The 27,860-nt window shown below is 48.5% G+C and overlaps 1 protein-coding gene across 2 annotated transcripts in view; it reads right to left on the bottom strand.

Moving 5' to 3' along the window:
- The window catches only part of ASAP3 (ArfGAP with SH3 domain, ankyrin repeat and PH domain 3), a 119,843-nt gene that overhangs the window by 43,921 nt on the left and 48,062 nt on the right, over positions 1-27,860 (bottom strand). For both annotated transcript variants that reach the window (XM_058196336.1, XM_058196335.1), the window contains exons 4-6: positions 22,857-22,931; positions 18,995-19,044; positions 17,197-17,323 (exon numbers count right to left, since the gene is read on the bottom strand). In XM_058196336.1, coding sequence (XP_058052319.1) covers positions 17,197-17,323; positions 18,995-19,044; positions 22,857-22,931 — 252 coding nt within the window. The remainder of the gene's footprint in view (positions 1-17,196; positions 17,324-18,994; positions 19,045-22,856; positions 22,932-27,860) is intronic.

The following is a 27,860-nucleotide window of genomic DNA, read 5'->3' on the forward strand; positions in this document are numbered from 1 at the left end:
CCAAGGGCGGTATTCACTTACCTACCTGTTCACCAATGTGTGTGTTGTGACCCAGGTTCCTGGACCCAGACTCCTGGACTCGGATGATTCAGAAAATGAGGGAGAAGACCTGGCAAGCCCTGCTTCTCTTGAGCCCTCTCCCTCCCTGGCACCCACTCAGAGGGAGGGGCCGGCGGGGCCTGATTCTCCCGGGCTTTCTTCTGATTTGGCAACGCCCCAAGAACAGTTTTGGAGGGACGCAAGGTTACGAAGGCTTGATCGGCGTGCGCAGCAGCGGAAGAGTTGGGACAAAGCCAAGTCATAATTGTCATGCAGTGACATCTGCAGAGACTATAAATAGGAGGCGGGACTTCCTGGTTTTTGTCTCGGACAAAACAATGAATTTGGCAAGCTAATTCATGGAGGGAAGAATATATTCGTGAGTAATTCTGGCCTTATCTATAATTTCCTCGTTATCTCCAGAAACTTGGCAGGCCCGTGGGTAGGCGTGGCCAGGACATGTATCTATGTAAATAAAAGGAAAAAAGGAAGGCCTCTGACGGACTCTTTGCTGGGAGTATTGGGGAAGGAAACAGAACATTTTGTCCAAGACCTGACTAAAACATCTTCCACCAAAGATGGATCAGCAGCAGGTACAGCAGCAGTTAGAGCAGCTACAGCGGCTAATCAACAGCTCCAGCAGCAAGTGGCTCACTTGGCAGGCCAACTTGCTGCCAGGAATGTGCCTGCAGCCCCCATCCTCCCACTCCTCCTCCTCGTCGCAGTGCCCGATAACCGTGCGGATAAGTTTTCTGGGCAGCCTGAGATGTTCCCGACCTTCTTGGGACAGTGCCAGCTCTACATGGCTATGAGGCCAGAGGATTTCCCAGATGACCGGGCTAAGGTGGCCTTCGTGATTAACCTTCTTTCCGGCTCGGCTGCTCGATGGGCCACGCCCTCTTGCTCCAGGACAGCCCCTGCTGGCGGACCAACAGCGTTTTGGCAGCACCTCGCACCATGTATGAGGACCCGTTCGAATGCTGGCGGCAACCAGGCGCCTTAAGGAACTCCGTCAAGGGAAACGCCCCTGCAGGAGTACATCGCGAATTTCGTCTTTTGTGCCAGGACTCTGACTGGAATGATGCAGCGCTGGTGGGCGCGTTCAGGAGGGACTCTCAGAGGAATTGCAAGGCGAGCTGGCCCGCGTGGGCGCCGCGGACCCTCGACAACTTGGTGCCTTTGTCTCCGCCTCGATGCCCGTCTGCAGCGGCGACCGTCCCGTCGCACCCCGGGACCCTCCGTCGACATCTGCACCCCACTTCCTGCACCACCAGCACCCAGGGTCGCCCCACGTTTTGTAACCGCTGCGGAAGAGCCCATGGAGTTGGGGCGGCCAGACCTCGCCTAACAGCCCAGGAGGCGGAACCGGGCGCCAAGGGGATTGTGCCTGTACTGTGGGGAGCCCGCCACTTCGCCGCTTCTTGCCCCAGAAAGCGAAGTGGGGCACGCACGCCGGTCCCGAATCACAGCGTGACCAATCGGAAGCGGGCAGGCCCGACCTCGGGAAACCCTAGGTCGGGCACGTACTAAGCCCCACTGGGCGTTGCGGAAGTAGACTCTGGGCCCCCTCGGCATCTGATTCTGGACACACGGATATGGTTGGGGAACCAGTCGGACGGGCTCCAGGCGCATGCGCTGGTGGACTCAGGGGCCACAACAAACTTTATGGACCAGGCCTTTGTGACCCAGTTTGCGGTCCCGTGGTTCCGTGGACCCTCCGATGCGGGTAGAGACAATTGATGGGCGAGAACTGGTGTCCGGCCCCATTAAATTCGCCACCCAGCCTTTGCGCCTGGCTATTGGGGACCATGAGGAGGCGATCCAGTTTTATGTCACGGCGGACCTTCATTTTCCCTTGGTCCTTGGGTTGGCCTGGCGGACCCACGATCCTCAGGTGGCCTGGTCGCGAACGCCATCTCTTTCCCGAGTCTGCAGTGCGTCGATCACATCCGCCACACCTGTGCCGGCCAGAACGTCCCCACCGCTGCCATCACCTTGCCTCCTGAGCTGGCGGACTTCGCCGGCGTGTTCAGCGAGAAGGAGGCGGACCGACTACCCGCATCGGCCCCTCGATTGCCCGTGGACCTTCTGCCCAACGCACCACTGCCTGTGGGACGCCTGTATTCCATGTCGGGCCGAGTTGGCGCCCTCAGGGACTTCCTGGACAAAAACCTGGCCCGAGGGTTCATCCGGCCTTCAAAGTCCCCTCTCTCGGCCCCGGTCCTCTTTGTGAAGAAGAAGACAGGGGACTTGCGCCTATGCTGTGATTACCGCCGGCTAAACGCCATTACGGTGCGGAATCGCTACCCCCTGCCGCTCATCCCGGAGCTACTGGAAAGGTTGCGGGAGGCCACGATCTTCACCAAGCTCGATCTCCGGGGGGCCTACAACCTGGTGCGGATACGAGAAGGAGACGAATGGAAGACGGCATTCGGCACCCGATACGGACACTACGAATACACTGTCATGCCATTTGGGTTGACCAATGCTCCCGCCGTTTTTCAGCACTTCATGAACGACGTGTTCCGAGACATGTTGGATCGGTTCGTGGTTATCTACCTCGACGACATCCTGATTTACTCCCGGTCCAGGGAAAGCCACCTTCGACACGTCAGTCTGGTTCTGCAACGCTTGCGGGAGCAACAACTCAATGCGAAACTGGAGAAATGCGTCTTCTTCCGGACTTCCATAGAATTCCTCGGGCATATCATCTCGCCCGAGGGCATAGCCATGGACCCATGTAAAGTAGAAGCTTTGTGTAGCTGGGAAGCCCCTCGTCGGGTGAAGGATGTTCAGCGCCTACTGGGCTTCGCCAACTACTACCGGACCTTCATCCCGGGCTTCGCCACACTGACAGCTCCACTTACCCAGCTCCTCAGGAAGAAGGTTGCATTCCGGTGGGGTCCCCCGCAGCAAGAAGCATTCACAGCCCTCAAGAAAGCCTTCGTCACGGAACCCGTCCTGAGGCATCCCGACCCGCTCCGGCCTTTTGTGGTGGAAGCGGACGCGTCAATGTGGCTCTGGGAGCGGTGCTGCTACAGGCTCCGGCGAATGGCGGCACACTTTTCCTGCGCTTACTACTCCGGAAACTCAACCCTTCCGAGCGCAACTACACTATCTGGGAAAAGAGTTGCTGGCTATCAAGGCTGCATTCGAGGCTTGGCGACACCATCTGGAGGGCCCGACATCAGGTGGAGGTCGAGCGGACCATCGGAATCTCGAGCACCTCACCACAGCTCGGAAGTTGAACCAGCGGCAGATCCGGTGGTCGTTGTTTTGCCGGTTCAACTTCCGCGTGACCTACATTCCCAGCGGTCACAACCGGAGGGCGGATGCCCTGTCCGCAAGCCAGAGTACCTCTGCGCCAAGGACCCCCTTCCTCCACGGACAGTGCTGCGGCAGAAGCCTTGGCGCAGCACGGAGCCAGTGGACTTGCGGGCCCAGGTGCGAGGCGCAGCGCCAGGACGCCTGGTCGCAGCAAAGGAGAGCGGAGGTGGGCCCCACGTCTCCTTGGACCTTGGAGGAGGACTTACTCAAGTTTGGGCGATTATATGTGCCCACAGGACCACTCCGAGCCCTCGTCATGACCCAGTGCCACGACAACCCTGCAGCAGGACATTTTGGGTTCTTCAAGACCCTCCACCTGGTGACACGGACCTTTTGGTGGCCCCCAGTGCGGCATGATATACATGCCTACGTGACATCCTGCCTACCCTGCCGGCAAGCCAAGACCGCCACGGGGCCCCTCCCGGCTCCTCCAGCCCTTGCCGACACCCGACAGACCCTGGGGCGATCTCTATGGATTTCCTGACAGACCTGCCGCCGTCCTCTGGGTTCACCACGGTGCTGGTGGTGGTGGACATGCTCACCAAGATGGCACACTTCATCCCATGCCGCGGACTGCCCACAGCCGCAAAAACGGCCCGTCTCTTTCTGCAGCACATCTTCCGCCTCCATGGTCTACCGGACAGGGTGGTTTCGGACCGCGGAGTTCAGTTCACAGCCCGCTTCTGGAAGAGCCTGATGGCCGCGTTGGAGGTGCAGGTATGTCTGTCGTCATCGCACCATCCGGAGACCGGCGGGGGTACAGAGAAGGTCATCGGTATACTGGAACAGTATCTCCGTTGCTTCATCAACCAGCAACAGGACAACTGGGCTGACTACCTGTCCCTGGCGGAGTTTGCTTTTAACAACTCTCAGCACACCTCTACTCAGATGACCCCGTTCTTTGCCAATGTGGGGTACCATCCGCGGCTCTTCCCTCTGGCACCACCGGACTCTCCTGTTCCCGAAACGCAGACCTTCCTGACGGAATTGCATGCGGTCCAACAGTTGGTACGTCAGCAGCTGAATCGGGCAAAGGAGGACTACAAACGGTCCGCCGACCGCTCCCGACGGGCAACGCCCCCGCTGGCAGTTGGAGACCGGGTGTGGCTCTCCACCAAACACCTCCCGTCCGACCGCCCGGTAAAGAAGTTGGACCACCGATTCATCGGCCCGTTCCCTGTCGAGGCAGTCATCAACCCGGTAGCCTACCGACTGACCCTGCCACGATCCATGCGGATCCACCCCGTTTTTCACCGGTCCCTTCTGGTTCCTGAGGCCACACGGAGTCCCCTTCGGTGCCCAACAGCACCCGTCACTGTCGCTGAGGACGGATCTGAGGAATACGAAGTCCACAGCGTACGAGACTCTCGCTGGCTAAAGGGTCGTTTCCAATATTTGATCGCGTGGAAGGGATACGGGACTGATTTCTCCTGGGTAGATGCCTCCGACGTTCATGCCCCTGACCTGGTGCAGGCCTTCCATGAGCAGAACCCAGCCCGACCGCATCCCGATCGTCAGCCCCGGGGGAAGGGCCCTGCGGTGAGGGATAGTGTTGTGACCCAGGTTCCTGGACCCAGACTCCTGGACTCGGATGATTCAGAAAATGAGGGAGAAGACCTGGCAAGCCCTGCTTCTCTTGAGCCCTCTCCCTCCCTGGCACCCACTCAGAGTGAGGGGCCGGCAAGGCCTGATTCTCCCGGGCTTTCTTCTGATTTGGCTACGCCCCAAGAACAGTTTTGGAGGGACGCAAGGTTACGAAGGCTTGATCGGCGTGCGCAGCAGCGGAAGAGTTGGGACAAAGCCAAGTCATAATTGTCATGCAGTGACATCTGCAGAGACTATAAATAGGAGGCGGGACTTCCTGGTTTTTTGTCTCGGACAAAACAATGAATTTGGCGCAAGCTAATTCATGGAGGGAAGAATATATTCGTGAGTAATTCTGGCCTTATCTATAATTTCCTCGTTATCTCCAGAAACTTGGCAGGCCCGTGGGTAGACGTGGCCAGGACATGTATCTATGTAAATAAAAGGGAAAAAAAGGAAGGCCTCTGACGGACTCTTTGCTGGGAGTATTGGGGGAAGGGAAACAGAACAGTGTGTGTGTGTGTGCAAGCACTCGCTCCTCTCGCATGACCTTCTGCGCACGTGTTTTCCGAAAACACGGAAAAATGAGACGTCATAATGTCCACGTGTGTGGGCGGGACATCCTGCAGTCGCCCCTACCTGTTCACCCAAACCGGATAGAACCGGCTGAATACCATCACTGGTTGACACCCCCCCTTCTCTTTGACAGTTCGTCAAGTACTGGAAGACTGCTATCATATCACCTGTTGTCCTTCTCGTCATTAGAGAAGTATTCTAAGTATTCTCGTCATTTGTAACTTACATTACTACAATAGCCATACTGTAATAGCCATACTGACTAGACCAGGGGTCTTCAACCTTGGCAACTTTAAGCCTGGTGGACTTCAATTCCCAGAATTCTGGGAGTTGAAGTCCACCAGGCTTAAAGTTGCCAAGGTTGAAGACCCCTGGACTAGACATAATGACAACAACTTCTTCAAAATGCCAATATGCAGTAAGTAAAAGAGATACTGAGCCAACCCGTTTGTTCTTTATTCATCATCTAGTCAACTGAAGCCAATGTGTATATTATATAAGGGAAGAAAGGTAGGTAACATTAGCATATTGATAAAAAAAGATTGAATTAGAAGCCTGACATTCATACAAGAGGAAAGGGCTTTGACTCTCTTTGTCAAAATTATTATGTCCCTCTCTCTTTCTCTCAACCCAACGCACAGGCCTCTCCTTTTGAGAGAAAAATGGATAAAGAGAATATTAGGTATTGTAAGTAAGAGAGCTCAGAAGGAAAGTGTCACACATATAATAACTGACCGATGAGCCATTTCTGGCCTCCAGAGGTCCTCTGGAGCAGGGGTCTCCAACATTGGTCCCTTTAAAAATAATTGCTACCAACCTGCCTTCCATTGAGGACCTGTATACTGCACGAATCAAGAAGAGGGCCGTGAAAATATTTGCAGATCCCTCGCATCCTGGACATAGTAAACTGTTTCAACTTCTACCCTCAAAATGACGCTATAGTGCACTGCACACCAGAACAACTAGACACAAGAACAGTTTTTTCCCGAAGGCCATCACTCTGCTAAACAAATAATTCCATCAACACTGTCAGACTATTTACTGAATCTGCACTACTATTAATCGTCTCATAGTTCCCATCACCAATCTCTTTCCACTTATGACTGTATGACTATAACTTGTTGCTGGCAATCCTTATGATTTATATTGATATATTGACCATCATTTGTGTTGTAAATGTTGTACCTTGATGAAGGTATCTTTTCTTTTATGTACACTGAGAGCATATGCACCAAGACAAATTCCTTGTGTGTCCAATCACACTTGGCCAATAAAATTCTATTCTATTCTTAAGACTTGTGGACTTCAACTCCCAGAGTTCCTCAGCCAGCTTTGTTGGCTGAGGGACTCTGGGAGTTGAAGTCCACAAGTCTTAAAGGGACCAAGGTTGGAGACCCCGGCTCTGGAGCCTGAAGGGGCCGTTTTCACCCTCCCGGAGGCTTGAAGAAAGCCTCTGGAGCCTCCCCCACCCACCGCCATAGTGCAGGAGGCCAACTAGGCCACGCCCACCCAGCAACCGGGCAGAGAACTCCTTTCTAAAGTTTTTGAAGGCCACCCCTGTGTACAATCCTCTCTGCAGCAATCTGCAGCCCTTGGCTTCCCATGCTTCAGTTAAATCCTAAAGGAAAACATGGAGAGACGGACTTTCACCTGGAGGTGTTTTAAGATTGAAAACTTTTAAGTAACTAGGGAGATTTCAGAGCATGGAGTTGTCTTGTAACAAAAATGGCATCCATGGAAGCTTCCTCACTGCCTCCACGATTACCGAACCTTAAAACCACCAACAAGACAAATTAAAAAGCAAACCTGAACATTAATGTTTCGATCCCTTGGTGCTTGCAGCTTTCCCTCCCCCACCACCCAGAATGCTCGGCATTCAACGCATCAAAATTGCCATACGGTCTTTCACAAAATTGGATATTTTTTTTTCCCCACAGTAAAATACATTCTCACGGACATGTGTAGAGAATCCATGTCCCATCTGGTCGGTTGAAAGTCTTGCCAAGCCTTGTGAGCAATTTTAAGAGTCGGACACTATCCGTTGTGCTTCCCCCAACCACCACAAACAACCACCCCTTCCCTCTTTAGAATTCAACCAAATTCTTTCAGCTGGGGGAAGATTTCACAGTGACACAATGAAGAAAGAAAGAAAAAACAGCATTTAGCAAAGCTAGATGCCACCAAATGTTGCAATGGAGGTCTCGCAAAAAAACCTTACAAGCAAGACTCCGTAAGGTCCCAGAGGGAGGGAAGTGTTGGGTTTTGAAAACCGCTTTCTGTACAGCACAGCTTTACAAGCTAAGACAGCCACAATATTTATGTCTTTCACGGTCTTCCTGCCAAGAGTGTGACTAAATAGGAGTCCAGAGAATTGGAGATTCAGAAATATTAGAGCCAGGATAAGCCAAGCAAAAGGCCAAGGGAAGGGGAGGTGTGTTTGGGAAAAACATGACTTATTAGCACGGACATTCAACAGCTCTCATCTGCATTCTACTGTAGCATTTCTCTGGAGAAAGGCCACTACAGTATAATTTTGTTTAAATCTAAACATATGTGACTGAGTTCTTGGGGATTTAAAGCTGGGTATATGTGTGCATGCATACAGTTTCCTTGGTTTGCAAAAGCAATCGGGGGCCAGGCCAACTTCATCCATATTGCCCCAGATATGGCCTTATTTTATTACTTATTTATTAGTACTGACATTAATGCTAAGCAGAGAACTTTGTCTGCATTTCTTTAAACCAGCTGCATCCAATCCATGGCCCAGGGACCGCATGCAGCCCTGGACAGCTAGTAACGCGGCCCCACAAGATTGTAAACTTTCAACATTTATGGTTTGATTTATATACATGAACTATATTATGTATTTCATATGTGGCCCAAGACAATTCCTCTTCAGCCAATGAAACCCAGACAAGCCATTCCATTCCCTCCCTCTCCCTCTCTCTTTCTCATCCTTTCGTTTTTCTTTTTGGCTCCCTTGTCTTTTTCTCTTTTCCTCCTTGTCTCCCCCCCCACACACACTTTCTCTTTCCTCCCTCTCTTCCTCTCCCTCTTTTCTCTCTTTTTCTCTGTCTCTGCTGTCTTCTTCTCCCCACCCTCTTTGCCCTTCTCCCCTTTCTCTGTCACTAAATTCTGGTGGAGCCACAACTGCAGATCCTCCAGGGCAGAAAGAGGGCCTGGCATGATCTGGTGGGGAAGAGAGGCACCATCGTTCTACCCTCTTTACATATCGGTTCCTCAGGGAACTTCCTTGACTATCGGAAAGTATGCATACATATAGAGCAGTGGTTCTCAACCATTATAGTGCTGCGACCCCTTTAATACAATTCCCCACGATGTGGCGACCCCTTTAATACAATTCCCCATGATGTGGCGACCCCAACCATAAAATTATTTTCGTTTTGAATTTATCGCGCCTGAAGCCGTATTGGCTACCGATCTGAACTGCTTGCGATTGCCTTGTGGACAAAGGCATTAAAGCAGAGACTCCTCCCCTATTAAGTTTATCGCGCCTGAAGCCAGATTAGGCTAACAATTGGGAGTGATTGCAGCTGGCTTGAGAGGGAGACATCAGAGCAAAAATTTCTCTCTTTTTTAATTCATCGCTCCTGAAGCCGAATTCGGCTAGTGATTTGAAGAGCCTGCAGCTGGCTTGTGGAGTCAACCACTGGAGCGTGATTCTTCGACTCGCAAATATACTTCCCATATTTCCGATGGTCTTAGGCGACCCCTGGCAAATCGTCATTCAACCCCTAATGGGGTCCCGACCCACAGGTTGAGAACCGCTGATATAGAGTAACCCAAAGCACACATTCCGGTAGAGAGAAGTTTCCCTGTGGATGGGCTCTTAGCACAAGTCCAAAACTCAGAAGACTAAACCTGTGGTCCCAGTGACCAACTCTGATTGGATCCTGCAATTTGGCTTCCAAAAGTAAGAATTGAATCTCAAGGGCAAACATCACAAAGGAACTCCCTGAGGCTGCTTCCTTATTGGTGCTATATAATCCATGATTTACAATGAGTTTCTTGGTGACCGTTAAATTACAAGGGACCCAGAAAAAGGTGCTTACAACACAGGGTCAAAGTTTTACCACCACTCCCATGCATCATCTTATGACATTTTGAGTCCTCGGCACCCAGCCCACATTTATGGCTGTAAATAGTGTTATGTGTGGTCACGTGACTGAGATTTATTATGGTTTCTGGCCAAAAAAAGCCCATTGCAGATAATGGTTCAATAAACAACTGTAGCATTCGCTTAACAACCATTGTGATATCTTTAATGACCACCACCACCCAAGAAATGTGGTAAAATTGACCTGATTTTACCAATTTTTGGGTGGGGGGGCAGTCATTAGTGATCGGCATTACTTAATGACCATAATCCCAGGCTCAATTATGGTCATAAGTCAAGGACTATCTGTAGTTTTCAGAGAGGCTAGGTTGGAGAAAATAGAAAAATTGAATTCAGAGCGATCTCTCAATTTGGAAGAGAATTTCAAAAGGCCGTTGGCGCCCAACCTTTAGCATATATACTACCTTTCAGTATATGGTTTTTGTGTACATGTGTGTGTGTGTGTGTGTGTGTGTGCCCATTGTTGACTCCTGGCAACTGCTTTTCTTAGGAAAAGCAACTGCCTTTCACAACTCCTAACGACTGCTTTTCTTAAGAAAGACAACTGCTTTTTGCAACACCGAGTGACTGCTTTTTGCAAGATTTTCAGACGTGGTTTACCACTGTCTGCTTTCCAGGTTCTAAGAGCATGACTGACCTAAAGTCACTCACCTAGGATCATGCTTAAAACGGTCTAGTTTTTACTACCAGTTCTGTAGGCGTGGCTTCTATTCTATAAGAGAGGGGCATAAAAACTTTAATAAACACCAACGAACAAATAAAACCACTTTTCCTGTTGTTTACAGAACTAATTTTAAATCTGGCCTTAAAGCAGGCGGGTCTAACCCATGGCCCCATGATATATTAAACATTTATATAAAAAGTAAGTCGGTTATTTATGCCATTATATATTTTATAGGCGGCCCAAAACAATTCCCTTTTCCCTCAATGCAGGCCAAAAAAGTTGGACAAGGCTTTGGTTGAACAGGAGGTGGCAGCATGCAACCAACCATATCTCAACTGAGCAGGTCAGGCCCAGTTATGATCTTGAGAAAGTCACCCAAAGAAAATCAAGACTTCAGACTAAGGCTGAAAAATGTGCAGAAAAAGCCAATGATAAACCAGGGGTCTGCAAACTTGGCTCTTTTAAGACTTGTGGACTTCATCTCTGGGAGTTGAGCTCTGGGGGTTGAAGTCCACAAGTCTTAAAAGAGCCAAGTTTGCAGACTCCTGTGATAAACCATCTCTGTATTACTGCCCAGGAATATGTGTCTATGAAGGTATTAAAAGTTAGGGAGATTTTACCTCATTTTTTCCAACCTACCATCTACCTCAGATGTGCTGGAACTACATGTCCTAGAATCCATAACCAACGTGCCCAATGACTGGGAACTTTGGGAAATGTAGTTCTAACCTATTTAGCATGTGCTATATGAAAGAAGGCTGATATATACCCTTCTCCTTTATGGTTGGACTTAGACTCCATTAGAGTTCATGTATGACTTCCCATTGGACTGCCTCTCCCGTCTGCAAAATCCAGTTGCCTTTATATGAGTTAATCAGATCCAGGGGTAAAATGTACTTACCTTTCCTACCGGCGCGCTAATGCATGCACGCCATCATCTGCACATGCACAAAGCCTTCTGCGCATGCGCAGAGGGTCAGAACCTGAACATGATGACATCCCGGTTTGGGGTGGGCAGAGCCTGCCACTGCTGGAACTACCGGTTCGCCGAACCACCCACCGCCGGTATTACCGGCTTGCACGAGCCGGATAGAGACAGCTGCATTTCACCCCTGGTCAGATGTAATCATGTGGGAGAAAGAGCCAGTTCAGTGCAGTGGTTAAGGCAACAGACTAGAAACCAGGAGACTAGGAATTCTAGACCCATCTTGGGCATGAAGTCAGCTGAGTGACCTTGGGTCAATCCCAATCTCTCAGCCCTAGAAAGGAGGCAATGGCAAAACCATCTCTGAAAAACCTTGCGAAGAAAATTGCAGGGAAGTGTCCAGGCAGTCTCCAAGAATCAGACACGACTGAACAGAAGAAGAAGAAAAATCATCGGGGGGGGGGGAGGCTGGTGTGTTTGGGGAACTTTTTGCAAATGTGGGTTAGGCTGGGAATTCTGGAGATGGTTACCCAATCGCATCTGAAGAATTAAGTGGCTGGGTAAAGCGGATAACATGAACAAAACAATTCAAGGTTGAACTTTTAATCCTCTGATTTCTACAGGCAAAGCACTCTGGAGGGATTAGCCTTATGATAAGATCACTCGCTTTCCCAGATTTGCTGAACTACAACTTCCAGGTGCTGATAAATTACAGTAGGTTAGGGAAAAAACTGTTTCCAACACCAGACTCCAAGAGAGATGTCGATTTCCATCAAGTTCCTCTGTCTGCCCTCCTAAGATGCGAGAGAATCCTTGAGCGCTTCCATGTGCTGTTATTTATTTAACAGTGAAGCTATTCAAAGAGATGACTCACCCTCTGGCCCAGCCCCAATCCTTCCACAGAACCCAGAAGAAGGAAAACACACACACACACACACAAATGGAAATCACCACTGCCTGGCATCCCAAAACTCTTTAACCCTATCCAACTCCTGCAACTCTTCCACAACTCAGCCATTCTTCTCTCTTACTTCTATACAGAGTTGGATCGCTTCCCTTGAGTACCTCTTTAAAGCCAAAATATCCATTAAATCCAGTGGTGGGTTTCAAAATTTTTTTACTACCGGTTCTGTGGGTGTGGCTTGGTGGGCGTGGCACTGCTTGGTGGGCGTGGCAGGGAAAGGATACTGTAAAATCTCCATTCCTTCTCCAATCCAGGGGAAGGTTACTACAAAATCCCCATTCCCTCCCGATCAACTGGGACTTGGGAGGCAGAGAATAGATGGGGGCACGGCCAATCAGAATTTTTACTACCGGTTCTCTGAGTTACTCAAAGTTTCCGCTACCGGTTCTCCAGAACTGGTCAGAACCTGCTGAAACCCACCTCTGATTAAATCTCTATCTGGCAAACAGTATTGCTATGAGAGGTTTGGATGGAGGAACCGTCCCCCTTTCTCTGATGAACGCAATAAACCTATATCGTGAAAACACATCTTAAAAACTGCATTCAACTATTTCTCACTAGCTGCGCTGATAAAGGTAAAGGTAAAAGTTTCCCCTGTCCAGTCGTGCCTGACTTTAGTGGGTCGGTGGTCATCTCCATTTCTTAGCCAAGGGAGCCAGCATTGTCCTAAGATGCTTCCGTGGTCATGTGGCCAGCATGAGTATGCACTGAGGTGCAAAGAATGTGGTTACCTTCCTACCGAAGTGGTGCCTATTTATCTACTTGCTTTCAAACTGTTAAAGAGTTCAAAAGGAGCCGGAGCAAGTAGCAGGAGCTCACCCAGTCATGCGCAGCACTTGGGTCTCGAACCCAGGCTGTCAGCTTTCCAGCTGACAAGCTCAGCATCTTTAATGCCTCCAATTTGCTCTGATACTCATGTTAATAAGCTCTTCTCACATGAAGAACTACCACTAAACAAATTAGTCTTGCTAAAGGCTCAGAATTGTGCTAACCCTGCAAAAGAGGCTGTTTCTCCTCCCCCCCACCCCGGCGCGCCCTGTGGTTAAAACTACTGTTTTGCATTTCCCACAATGCACCAGAGCCATGCTAAATTAAAGGCATTCTGGGAAATGGAAATTTGCCACTCCCCACAGCAAGACGTTCTGGAAACTTCCCACAAGATGGTAGGTTTGAATGTGGCAGATGCTGACGTGGGAATATTAGAAGACTTAACATGAGAGAGAAACTCCTTTCAGATGGAAAGCATGTTTTTCTATCTTCAGAGATAGCGAGATCTTGTGGCACCTACGTCTTTCTTTTGAAAGCATTTTTATGTCCATTGGTTGTCATCAGCGAGTGCAAAATGTTTTAAATTCCAAACACCCTACTAACCAATCACCCTGCTTCATAGTTAAAAGTCTGCGTGCAAAATAGGGTGTTTTCAACTATTCTGGAGGAGTTTTAAGCTGAATTTATAGCATTTCGAACTTGAAACTCCTCTAAAAACTATCAAAATTGTCATGTTCGTGTTTGAAATCAGCTATTTCTGACCCAGATTTTTTTTTTCCAATTCAGGTCCCTTCTAATTAAAAGGAGACAGCAAAAATTCTAGCACATTTTTTTTGACGGTTCTCAGAAGGTCAGTGGACAATTCTTAAAAGCTGTTCTAATTTTAAGTGTCTACATAACTCCAAAATAATTATTTTTCTTCTTCTTCACCCATTAACTAATGTACAGTTTTTACTGCTTTAAGTATTTCAAAATCACTTTCCAACTTGCCTCAGAGAACAGCGGCGTATTAAAAATAAAAGACATAGTAATTTAGATTTTCCTTTTTCCCTTTCTTCTGTTGTTTCTCTGTGACAGGCCCTCAAGTACTGGAAGACTACTATCATGTCACCCCTCGACTAGACATAACTAATTCCTCAATCATTTACCATAAGGCTTATCCTCTAAAGCAGGGGTGTCAAATTCGATTTCATTGAGGGAAGCATCAGGGTTGTGTTTGACCTGGGGGGGGACCGGGGGGGGGAGCTCGACCTATAGGGGGTGCCTGTGGTGGCCCAAGTGCTCTGCCAGCACAAACAGGCTCCCGAGCTCCGTTTTCAGCTGCCACGTCATCCTGCAACCCTCTGCCAGTGAAAATGGAGCTCAGGAGGGGGCACAGCCCCTGCTCGGGGGCGGGGGTTGGACTAGATGACCTACAAGGTTCCTTCCAACTCTGTTAATCTGATGTATGACAAGTCTTTTTTCACAATAACTGTAGCTATTTACCTTAAGGAGTCTATCTTGCGTGCAATAGCTCGGGCAGCAAGCCTGAACAAGTCTGAACGCATAGGCCTGAGCAAGGTTTTGTAAACCACCAGGAAGTAGCCTTAATGTGCACAGTATACAAAACACTCAGCCTATTTCAACACGGGGGGGGGGAGGAGGGAGGGGGAGACAGAGAGAGAGAGAGAGAGAGAGAGAGAGCGGGGTGGGGGAAGCCCTTTGGCCTAAGTCAAAGTTGTTTTTTTGGCGATACTACAGATCAGGTGCTCCCTGTAAGTACACACAAGTCATCTTGCTCTGCAAAGCAAACAGGATTTGCAGAATGCAATTAAAAAAAAAAAAGACATTTGCGACAGAGAAAAGGGAGTGACTCAAGCAGTGTTGGTTGTGAGATCCAAGAAGAGACCCAATCATCTAAATGTTGGATTGGTTATTCAATCAAAAGAGTGAATACACTTTTGGGAAACTGTGACTTCATGCAACAGATTGGAAGGAGGCCAGGAGCAAGCGAGGAGAGTATGCGCCGCAACCCCAAAATGTTTCCAGCTGTTTGGATAGTATCCAACCAAGGACGCCAATTTGCCATTAGCCTGATTTCATCTCCACCCTTTGTCTCCCATCTCCATTAAGCTCTTTGGCTAAATACTGTCCCAGCTAGAAAATGTTATGGACACGTCCAGAGAGCAGCACCTTCCACCGTGGCCAAGACTGCCTACCAGCTAGAAGTCAATGGCCGGCGACCATGCAGGCGTCCAAAACAGAGACGGCAAGACACATTCGACAAAGATATGCAAGCCGCAGGAACTGCACCCTGGAGATGCAGCTGACCGTGCAAAGTGGTGTTCAACGATCTGAAAAGCAGACCCTGCACCTGCAGGAATACGCTAGGAGTGGGGGGGAGGAGGAGAGAGAGAGAGAGAGAGAGAGAGAGAGAGAGAGCGGGGTGGGGGTGGGGGAAGCCCTTTGGCCTAAGTCAAAGTTGTTTTTTTGGCGATACTACAGATCAGGTGCTCCCTGTAAGTACACACAAGTCATCTTGCTCTGCAAAGCAAACAGGATTTGCAGAATGCAATTAAAAAAAAAAAAGACATTTGCGACAGAGAAAAGGGAGTGACTCAAGCAGTGTTGGTTGTGAGATCCAAGAAGAGACCCAATCATCTAAATGTTGGATTGGTTATTCAATCAAAAGAGTGAATACACTTTTGGGAAACTGTGACTTCATGCAACAGATTGGAAGGAGGCCAGGAGCAAGCAAGGAGAGTATGCGCCGCAACCCCAAAATGTTTCCAGCTGTTTGGATAGCATCCAACCAAGGAGGCCAATTTGCCATTAGCCTGATTTCATCTCCACCCTTTGTCTCCCATCTCCATTAAGCTCTTGGCTAAATACTGTCCCAGCTAGAAAATGTTATGGACACGTCCAGAGAGCAGCACCTTCCACCGTGGCCAAGACTGCCTACCAGCTAGAAGTCAATGGCCGGCAACCATGCAGGCGTCCAAAACAGAGACGGCAAGACACATTCGACAAAGATATGCAAGCCGCGGGAACTGCACCCTGGAGATGCAGCTGACCGTGCAAAGTGGTGTTCATTGATCTGAAAAGCAGACCCTGCACCTGCAGGAATACGCTAGGAGGAGGAGGGGGGGGAGGAGGAAGAGGAAGAAGAAGAAGGAGGAGGAGAAGGAGGAGGAGGAAAGTCTCAGCTAGAAAACGTTTGCCAAAAGGGCACCAAGGAAGGTTCTAAGTCTTTGCAGCTTGAAATGTGATAATCCAGATGAGTAGATTGGACTCCTTCGAAACACACGTACACCTTGCAGTCCAATTCAACTGGGGACAAAGAGTAAGCATATCATGTAACCCCCAAGAACAGAACTTGCCTTTGGTAGCCTTCCCAAAGTTTTTAACTGGGACAGAAAGTCCAGTTTGATGTAACATGCCAGAGTGAAGGCCAACAAGAACTGGATCATAGTACAGGGATAGGGCAGGGTTGGGCAGCTACGGCAGCTGTGACCTGTGGACTTCAATCAGGGCTGGGCTTCAAAAATATTAGCAAGGGGTTCTCTGTGTGGTTGCTGGGTGGGCGTGGCCATGGTGGCCGTGGCCTAGTCAGCCTCCTGCACCATGGCGGGGGGACGGGACCCTTCCTTTAGCTTTTTTTTAAGATATCTTTTTTGTTTGTTAAGAGTTTTGTTTTATTTATTTTTTTAGCCAGAGGGCCTCCGGAGCCCGGGGAGATTGTTTTCAATCTTGAGGAACGCCTCTGGAGCTCGAGAAGGGCAAAAAGCCCCACCCACCCCCCGCCGTGGTACAGTAGGCCCACTAGGCCACGTCCACCATGGCCACACCCACCCAGCAACCGGGCAGAGAACCCCTTGCTAAATTTTTTGAAGCCCACCCCTGCATATTGCCCCCAACAATCTGGGTCCTCATTTTACGAACCTCAGAAGGATGGAAGACTGAGTCAACTTTGAGCCGATCGGGATTGAACTCCTGGTACTGAGCAGAGTCAGCCTGCAATACTGCATTCTAACCACTGCGCCACCATGTCTGAGCCACCCAAAAAATCACTGCGGGGTCACCAAAGTGTTAACAAGCTCCCTGTTGACTGTAAGCATGCAGATGGGTTGTCTTTTCAGATACAACGAAGTTATTTGCTGGGCCAAAAATTCTTTTCCGCTCATGAAAGTGGAATTACTTACTACTTATGAGTAGAAGAAGCCGTTTCCTACCTCACACATCTGCAGCTGGAAAGTGCGGCGTTCCTTCTGCAGGTCCTCCGTGATTTCGGCGGCCGAAGGTTCTGTCTGGATGACTCCAGATATCTTGGCTCTCTCCTTCTCCTTTTCCAGCTTAGCTCTAAGGCAACAGAGAAACCCGGCGGCAACAGGGAAAGACAGAGTTGGAATCATTTGCAATCGTACGAATGGTGTGCGGGGAATTCTACAGGTGTATGAGGCTGCAATCTGTCTGGAACTTGCGGTCATATTTTAATACAGATTGCAATGCAAGGAAATGCCTTGAGGTCTGGATCACGCCGTGATCTACTCGGCTCAATCCGGGTCACAAGACGAACTGGCAGCTGCTAATCACGTGGCGGCCTTTTGTCAAAGATGCTAAGATCACGCTGAGGCGTTTCACCTCAACTGCAGGGAGTCCTCAACTTACGACCACAACTGAGCCCAAAAATTTATCTTGTCAAACGAGATGTTTGTTAAGTGAGTTTTGCCCCATTTTATGACCTTTCTTGACACCAATTTTTATAGTATAGTATAGCCTTTATTGTCATTGTACATCACGCATACAACGAAATTGGTTTTAAGTCAGGGGTCTCCAAGCTTGGCAACTTTAAGCCTGGCGGACTTCAACTCCCAGAATTCCCCAGCCAGCTTTGCTGGCTGGGGGGTTCTGGGAGTTGAAGTCCGCCAGGCTTAAAGTTGCCAAGCTTGGAGACCCCTGTTTTAAGTGAATCCCTGCAGTTGATAAGTTAGTAACCTGGTTGTAAAGTGAATCTGGGCTTTCCCAGAAGGTCCCAAAAAGAGGAATCATGTGATCTTGGAACGCAGCAACCGTCATAAGTATGAACCAGTTGCCCCGCTTTTGATCACATGATCATGGGGATGCTGTCAAGGTCGGAAACTGTGAAAAACGGCCGTAAGTCAGTTTTTTCATTGTTATTGTAACTTTGAACAGTCACTAAATGAACTGTTGTTAAGTCGAGGACTGCCTGTATCTATCCCAGGGTTTACACAGATATTTTTTCCCAGCTCATTTTCAAGATCCCAGGTTCAGTCTGCAAACGATACTCTCAATTTGGGCTGCGCACCCTGCCTTTGGGTTCAAAGAGAAAAAGCCCGTTTGGTGAATACCCTTTTATGGGCATTCTCCTAGACCAGGGGTCTGCAAACTTGGCTCTTTTAAGACTTGTGGACTTCAACTCCCAGAGTTCCTCAGCCAGCTTGGCAATTTTAAGACTTGTGGACTTCAATTCCCAGAATTCCTCTGCAGGAGTTCTGGGAGTTGAAGTCCACAAGTCTTAAAGTTGCCAAGTTTGGAAACTCCCCTCCGCCCCCCCCAGGCCCATCAACCACTCCTTACAGCAGTTGCTTCTTTTCTGAGGATTGCATGGCTGCTTTCTGGAATAGCAGTGCCATCCTGAGAAAATACGGGGCATTTGTTAGGCCTATAAAGTACCTGTCTACAACTTCTTCAATACCTGTCTCCAGGAATTGCCCTGCAGCTGCAAAAGACAACAAAGCATTCCCAGAAAAAAAAAGTGGCTGCTTTAAGAAGTGATTGACAGGCATTAGGTGAGCGTCCAAGTGTTCTTCCAAACATGTCATTTTATCACTATGGCCAGGAAAATACTGGATAGCCCAGAGGCAACGTTGTAAAGGACACTCTGGTTGGCTGGCTGACCCAAATCCCACAACCTCCCTTCTGGCTTGTCCACAACAAAACACTTTTGTTTAGGAGAAGATGGAAGAATAAATCCACTCCTGCCAGAGGCAATAGGGGTTGGTTACTCACACTTTGGTCTCGTAATCCTTCCAAGCCTTTTCAATTTGCTTCTTGGAATCCTGCCCAGGGAAAGAGAAGAAAGGAGAAGGAATCAGCAAGGGAGTCACTCGAGGGTAAGAACATGCAGACACAAGCACCCATGTCATTTGGCCAAAGTTCCTCCTGCCCACCCCCCAACCCCCAAAAAACCCTGCAAACACATATTGATCCCTGCATTGATGATATTTGGACCATCCCCATGGGGACTGGAGGCTGGAAATCTGGGTTTCTCATGCACCTTCATAGCAATGAGCCACGGTGGCGCAGTGGTTAGAGTGCAGTACTGCAGGCTCCTTCTGCTGACTGCCAGCTTCTTGCAATTTGGCAGTTCGATTCTCGCCAGGCTCAGGGCTGACCCAGCCTTCCATCCTTCTGAGTTAGGTAAAATGAGGATCCAGATTGTTGGGGGGGCAATAGGCTGACTCTGTAAACCGCTTAGAGAGGGCTGTAAAGCACCGTAAAGTCTATGTGCTAGTGCTAATAGCAATAGTGCTATAAGTCTACGTGCTAGTGCTAATAGCAATAATGCTATAAGTCTACGTGCTAGTGCTAATAGCAATAGCGTTTTAGGCTTATTTATTGCCCCATAGCGCTGTCCAGCACTTTCTGGGTGGTTTAAAAAGTACAAGCATCATTTGCATATTGTCCCCCAATAATCTGGGTCCTTGTTTTATTGGCCTTGGAAGGATGGGAAGGATGAGTCCACCTTGAGTCCCATCGAACTTCAGAGTTTGCCTGCAATACTGCATTTTAACCAGGGCGCCAGCAGGGCGCCTTCATCGTTTTAGGAATCGCCAGGGTACCTTTCAACATTGCATCCATCAGGGCACTTTTGTCATTTTAGGAACCCAATGTTATTGGCCCATGGAGAAGATAGGTTTAGGAGCCCTATGGCCAGGTGTGTTGTCCAAAGAAGTATGATATTGGAGATAATAATAATAAACTTTATTATGGTCATAGACCAGCAATAGACAAGAATCATCATTGTTTACAATAGTGTTAAAAGATAGTACTAATAATAATAGTGGATAGTAACATTCATGGTAATAAAATATATGATCTCAAACAGTTTGGCTCATGTCCTTGTTTACATAATTGAACAGCGGATAAGTATGTGTGTAAATATAGTTTCTCTAAAAATTGTTAGAGATATTTACAAAAAATTGATGCAAGTACACTTCTTTAATTCTGTAGCCGAATTTTTCCTTGTGGTCATTGCAGCAGCACAGAATTCTGCTATTGCAGGCGTGGTAACTGGATTTGAGTCCCGAAGGAGATAGTCTACATAAAAATTATCTACTCTGCCTGGTAATCTCTCTAATAAGGGAAGAATATACATTGACCTTTAAACTCTGTATAACTCACAGTACAACAAAACATGTGTCATATATCTTCGACTTCTCCTTCACCACATATACGTACTCGTTCCGCTATTGGGGGTGATATTGGAGATAGAAGAAAAATATATTGGGAAAAGTCTAATAAAGTAAAAATCTATTTATTTTTTTTGCAGGGGAAATAGAAGTTTAAAAAGAAAAATAAGCTCTTGATTAACATTCTAGCATCAATGCTTGTTGCATTCCTCAGAACACCAAAAAGTGAGATTATCTTCAATTAGGCGTTCCTCTGGAAGCAACTTGCATGTTTTTCTCTATTGCAATCCCCCCTCCCCGCCAATATGGTATCCATCCATGGGTGATACCATAGCTGGTTCTGGAGAACCGACAGCGGAAATTTTGAGCAGTTCGGAGAACCAGCAAATACCACCTCTGGCTGGTCCCAAAGTGGGGTGGGAATGGAGTTTTTGCAATATCCTTCCCCCAGGAGTGGGGTGGGAATGGAGATTTTGCAGTATCCTTCCCCAAGGAGTGGGGTGGGAATGGAGATTTTGCAGTATCCTTCCCCTGCCACACCCACCAAGCCATGCCCACTAAGCCACACCACACGCACCAAGCCACACCCACAGAACCGGTAGTAAAAAAAAATCGATTTCAGCACTGAATCCACCATAGCATTTATCCTAATTTTTAATTGCAGGAATATTTTTAATTGCACCTAATTAGCAAGCAACCCTTAATGCCAGCAGCCATCATATCCTGATACTTCTATTCTTCTTTTAAAACCCAATAGGCTGCCTTTATCACAACGAACAGCAGTGAATTCTGCAATTTAATTATGAACTGAGTAAAAAGTATTTCTTTTAATGGTTGCAAGTCTTTCTGACATCTGCCAACAGACCACTGGACAAGAGGTGGTCATTCATGCATTGCCCAATACTTGCTCTTAAGTAGTGAGGTAAGCAACTTTTTTAGATCTACTACTTCCCACCCAGCCTGCTTTACTTAACGCATTGTGATCTGTTAAGTCCTACTGATTGGCAGCCCCCTAAAAAAAAAACTCCACAGCTACTAAAGAATCGGTTCCTTAGAAACAGCACGCAGGGAACCATTTGATGTAAAGAAATGGCCTGTAGCAATGGGGAAAAAATATTTCCCTCTGCCAGAAAATCAACACCACAGAAAGGGCCCGCAAAGAAAACAGAAAACTGAGTGAGCCTGTTTTATGGAACAAAGCGGGTTTTCCTGTTTAGCCAGTTTACAATGGATTAGGCATGGGGCAGAAAGCAGAGAAACACAGCAAGAAAAGGAAAAAAACAAGCAGAAATGGTGCTTGATTTTAACCGCGTGCACATGCATTGACAGCCATCGTTCGAACCGTACAGAATCATGGTCTGTCGATAGAGCCGGTATGCTATGCAACTGCAGAAGCTTGAAATGAAATAATGGAATGAAAAAAGCAAGTTACCAATATGAGATGATTCTGAAGAGTCTGGAAAATCTCAGAATGGAATGGGAAATTAACAAAAGCAAGCAGAGCATTTTCTATGGCCATGAAATGAGCCTCTATTCTTGGCCTATCTTACGCTGCAAGAGCTGTTGTAAGCATTTTGGCTAGCAGGAAAAGAAAAAAAAAACCAAGCTTTCCACAAACAAATAAACATACAGAGACAAATCATGCAAATAGGCTGAGAAATTTATATCTGTTCCTGCAAAGGTACCGTTTTCTAAAATAAAAGTCACGGATCCATTCCACCCAAATTCCAGTTAAAGAAATAAACTTGCAATCTGCCGATATTTCCAAAGCCATAGTATGGAATGAGGTCTCTAAAAATAAGCAGTCCCCACCGTTACTATGGCCACCTGCAACCTGCTTCTGAATGTAAGCACATAAATTAAAACATAAATAAATAATCATGCATGGAGGCAAAGCCCATAGTTTCTCCCACAGAACTGCAGGAAAGAGCAAGTCTTATTACACACGATATGATAGTTTTGCATAATTCAGCTCAATAATTCATAATTTACTGTGCTTTAATTTCCCAAGGTTTTTTTTTTAAATGACCTTCGTTTTTCATATCAGAGGAACTGATAAAGTATCTGAATAGCATTTTTTTTTAATCAAGCTAAGTTGGGAATGACTAGCACATATGTGGGAGGGGAACCTTTACCTTTATAGCAATAGCATTTAGGTTTATATACCACCCCATAGCACTTTACAGCACTCTATGGACTCTTTACGATGTCAGCATCTTGCCCCCAACAATATGGGTCCTCATTTTATGGACCTTGGAAGGATAAAAGGCTGAGTCAACCTTGGGCCCCAGCAGGATCAAACTCCAAGCTGTGGGCAGAGTCAGCCTGCAATACTGCCTCCTATCCATTGCGCCATCTGAGCTCTCTCAAATATTTGTCTGCCCATCCCAAATCCAAGCCTGCATTTCTTCCGCAGGTAAATGATTCCCAATGCCTTAAGAGAAAAAAATAAACCTTACCAGCCGGGTGTCCTTCAGCTGCCCTTTCAACAGGTTGTCCAGAGGAAAGGAGACTATGTTGTTCAGATTCTGCACCTGGAATAAGAGGAGACTCACTTATACACCTCAAAACAAAGAAAAAGCAATCTTAAATTATTATCAAATCTTCCCAGGCTCATCAGTAATTTGTTATGTCCAGAGCTGGCTACTGGGGGTTCGCAGAACTTCTAGCTAAGATTCTGTGCAGTTCAGGGAACCCCCAAATCTCACTCCTGGCTGGTCCCGCCCACTCCTCCACACCCCTCCCAGGAGTATCCATGCGGCCCGTTTTGGATGCAGGTAAGTGCAGTGTACACGTGGAGGCTCGGGGAGAGGGAAAAACAGGCCTACCGGAAGTTCAGGAAGGTTGGAAATGCGTCCATTTCCAGCCTCCAGAGAGCCTCTGGAGCCTGGGGAGACTGTTTTCACCCTCCCAGAGCAGTGGTGGGTTTCAAATTTTTTTACAACCGGTTCTGTGGGCGTGGCTTGGTGGGCGTGGCTTGGTGAGCGTGCCAGGGGAAGGATATTGTAAAATCTCCATTCCCATCCTACTCTGGGGAAAGTTCACTGCAAAAGTGAACTTTATTTTGTGCATAAGAGCACAAAAGTGCCTACCGTTCCTGTCCTATTGTTCCCTTTCATTATATCAAATTAACATAATTGTTGCATATTTTTGCTTATTTATATGTTTTTCTTTTATGATGTGTTGTTGTTTTATGTCGATGTTTGTGTATACTGTTGTGACAAAATGAAATTTTTAAAAAAATCCCCATTTCCTCCCCATCAGCTGGGACTTGGGAGACAGAGAATAGATGGGAGCGGGGCCAGTCAGAATTTTTACTACAGTTCTCTGAACTACTTAAAATTTCTGCTACCAGTTCTCCAGAACTGGTCAGAACCTGCTGAAACCCACCTCTGTCCCAGAGTCTCGAGGAAAGCCTCCAGAGCCAGGGAGGGCAAAAACACCGCCCCGCCATGGTGCAGGCATGCCCACCATGGCTACGCCCACCCGGCAACCAGGCAGAAAACCCCTTGCTAAAATTTTTGAAGCCCACCCCTGGTTATGTCCAATTTACAAACGGTTGAAAATAATGCCAGATGGGAGAGAGAGAGAAAAAAAAATCCTGTTAAGTTCAAAACAGCATTAAAAGCTAAAGCCAGATGAACAGCCAGAGAAGTCCATTGAGAAGCCCTTCTCAAACTGCTTTGTATTTAAAATCATAACAGTGAAATTGTTCATACTGATCGTAATGATGGAAACATCACGCAAACACTGCAGGCAGTCTTCAATTTACAACCGTTCCTTCAGTGACTGCTTCAAGTCACGATGGCGTTGAAAAAAAAAAAAGATTTACGACCTGTCCTTGTAATGTATCTTTAAGAGTTTTGGAGGGAAATTAGAGCGGGAAATAGCACGTTGCTGATTGGCCGCTGCCTCCGACTGAACTGTATATAAAGAGGGGTTTTTCTGTTGTTCGCTGCTGGGTTCACTATAAACTAAAGAGCTGTTGTCACTCATCTGGTCTCCTGCCTCGTTATTGCCCGAATCTAACACTGGCGACGAAGGTGGGATCTCGAGGCAAAAGAGCGCCAGGAAAGAGCTGAGCTAACCAGGAATACGCGAACCCAGCAAAATAAGGGCGGATAGCAGCGATGTCCAGCTACACACCGCCAGCGCCATTCGACCCAGCCAAAGAAAAATGGGGGTCATACATGGCTCGTTTGAGTGTTTCCTCGAAGCAAATGAACTCAGGGGTCTCCGACAACAGGAAGAGCGTGCTTCCTAAGCCACTGCGGTTCGGAAGTTTTCGACACCGCAGAGTCGCTGAGCCAACGCCGGTACAGTCGGTACCGTGGCAAACCCTGCAGACCGCCTTCGGGCTCACTACGCACCGCGCCCTCAAAATTTGTTCAAAGGTTCGAATTGCGGCAGCGGATGCAACGAGAGGCGAATCGATTCGCGTGTACATGGCAGCGCTGAGAAAAGCCGCCAACCATTGCGAATATCGAGACTTGGAAGGCGCATTACTCGACCAACTCATTTGCGGGGTCAGAGACATCCGATTGCGGCGGCTGCTGTCCAGAAGCAACCTAACACTGGCAGTCGCCTTGGGCGAGCCAGGGCTCATGAGATGTCCACCCAAGCGGCAGAAACCCTGCAACGCCGATCGCGCGACCGGGGACTGAAACAACCCGGTCCACAATGAGGAAGTCCAGGCCGAGGAGGAAGGCGAGGAAGAGGAAGAAGTCTTCCACACCGGGAGGCCAGAGAAAGAAGACCGGGCGAATCGCGAGTTGCGGGGACAACACAAGCGACAAGACTGCAAGTTTAAGGATGCGACTTGTCGGTGCGAAGGAAGGGCACATAGCGCAGGCCTGTCGGCGCCCCAACCTTCCGCCAAAATTCAAACCGACCAATCAGAGCGCTGGAACGAAGAGGCCCGTGATTGGTCGATTCAAAAAGCGCGAAACTTAATCAGACTGCCGTGAGAGTGGGCCAAGCAGCCACACGCCTTGAAAAAGATTTACGACCTGTCCTTGTAATGTATCTTTAAGAGTTTTGGAGGAAATTAGAGCGGAAATAGCACGTTGCTGATTGGCTGTTGCCTCCGACTGAACTGTATATAAAGAGGGGTTTTCTGTTGTTGCTGGGTTCACTATAAACTAAAGAGCTGTTGTCACTCATCTGGTCTCCTGCCTCGTTATTGCCCGAATCTAACACTGGCGGCGAAGGTGGGATCTCGAGGCAAAGAGCGCCAGGAAAGAGCTGAGCTAACCAGGAACGAACCCAGCAAAATAAGGCGGATAGCAGCGATGTCCAGCTACACACCGCCAGCGCCATTCGACCCAGCCAAAGAAAAATGGGGTCATACATGGCTCGTTTGAGTGTTTCCTCGAAGCAAATGAACTCAGGGGTCTCCGACAACAGGAAGAGAGCATTCCTAAGCCACTGCGGTTCGGAAGTTTTCGACACCGCAGAGTCGCTGAGCCAACGCCGGTACAGTCGGTACCGTGGCAAACCCTGCAGACCGCCTGGGCTCCACGACCACGACGCCTCAAAATTTGTTCAAAGGTTGCGCAACGGATGCAACGAGAGGCGAATCGATTCGCGTGTACATGGCAGCGCTGAGAAAAGCCGCCAACCATTGCAAATATCGAGACTTGGAAGGCGCATTACTCGACCAACTCATTTGCGGGTCAGAGACATCCGATTGCGGCGGCTGCTGTCCAGAAGCAACCTAACACTGGCAGTCGCCTTGGGCGAGCCAGGGCTCATGAGATGTCCACCCAAGCGGCAGAAACCCTGCAAACGCCGATCACGCCGGGACTGGGCGAAAACAACCCGGTCCACAATGAGGAAGTCCAGGCCGAGGAGGAAGGCGAGGAAGAGGAAGAAGTCTTCCACCGGGAGGCCAGAGAAAGAAGACCGGGCGAATCGCGAGTTGCGGGGACAACACAAGCGACAAGACTGCAAGTTTAAGGATGCGACTTGTCGGTGCGAAGGAAGGGCACATAGCGCAGGCCTGTCGGCGCCCCAACCTTCCGCCAAAATTCAAACCGACCAATCAGAGCGCGGAACGCGAAGAGGCCCGTGATTGGTCGATTCAAAAAGCGCGAAACTTAATCAGACTGCCGTGAGAGTGGGCCAAGCAGCCACACGCCTTGAAAAAGATTTTACTAAAACGCACATTGAAGGGGTGCCGTGCGAATGGAAGTGGACACGGTTCATCGATCACGATCATGTCCTGGGACACTCTCGTGAAACGTTTGCCAGCCATCGCGAAGCGCAAGCTGCAACCACAGAAACTAAGGGTACAAGATTACCAAGGAAATCGCATCCCCGTCCGAGGGGTAACGTCTGTCCAAGTCAAATATGGACAGCACAACAAGACCCTGCCCATCACCGTGGTCGACGGAACCTTGCCGAGCTTGTTGGGACTGGACTGGTTCCGGGCATTGGGCATGGGAGTGACCGGAGTCTTCCGAAATGACGTCGACCTAAAAGACGAACTAATGAAGGAGTTCGGGGACGTCTTCAAAGACTGTTTGGGCAAGTACAAGGGGACCCCGATCTCCTTTAACCTTGACCCACAGGTTGCCCCTATCCAGTTAAAGGCTAGGAGGGTTCCGTTCGCCCTAAAGCCCAAAATTGACCGGGAACTGGACAAACTAGTAAGCCAGGGAATACTAGTGCCAGTTGACCATGCAAAGTGGGAGACACCCATAGTCACCCCAATCAAACCGGACGGGTCGGTCCGGATTTGTGCTGACTACAAGGCAACGCTTAATAAAGCATTGCAAAAGAGTGCCTACCCCGTCCCAGTAGTACAACACTTACTGCACTCTTTGGGGCAAGGCCAGGTCTTCGCAAAGCTAGATTTGGCCCAAGCCTATCAACAGTTACCCGTAGATAGCAACACGGCCGAAGCACAAACGATAGTAACGCACAGGGGTGCTTTTAAATGCACCCGGTTACAGTTTGGGGTTAGTGTGGCTCCAGGGTTATTTCAGAACCTAATGGGCGGCTATTGCAGGGACTCCCGGTGGTACCGAACTTTGATGACGTACTGGTATCCGCCGACAATCTAGAAGAATTAGGGGTACGGCTGAGAAAAGTTCTGGGCATTTTCCGGTCCGCCGGTCTCAAAGTCAAACTGAATAAATGCCAGATCGGGGTAGGATCCGTGGAATTCCTGGGCTACGGATAGACAAGGAAGGAATCCACCCACTGAGAGCAAGGTTAGGGCAATCAGGAAGGCCCCAGCTCCCCAAAACAAAACGGAGTTACAGGCATTCTTAGGTCTGGTCAACTTTTACGCGGTATTTTTAAAAATAAAGCGACCATAGCCGAACCGCTACACAAATTACTAACGAAGACAGCTGTGTGGTCTTGGGGAAAGGCGGAAGCTAGGGCATTCAAGCAGTAAAAACCTTCTGTCTAGCGATAGCCTACTGATTCAATACAATGGCACGCTGCCATTGGTG

This window comes from Ahaetulla prasina, chromosome 10 (genome assembly GCF_028640845.1).
Source record: "Ahaetulla prasina isolate Xishuangbanna chromosome 10, ASM2864084v1, whole genome shotgun sequence".
Taxonomy (NCBI): domain Eukaryota; kingdom Metazoa; phylum Chordata; class Lepidosauria; order Squamata; family Colubridae; genus Ahaetulla; species Ahaetulla prasina.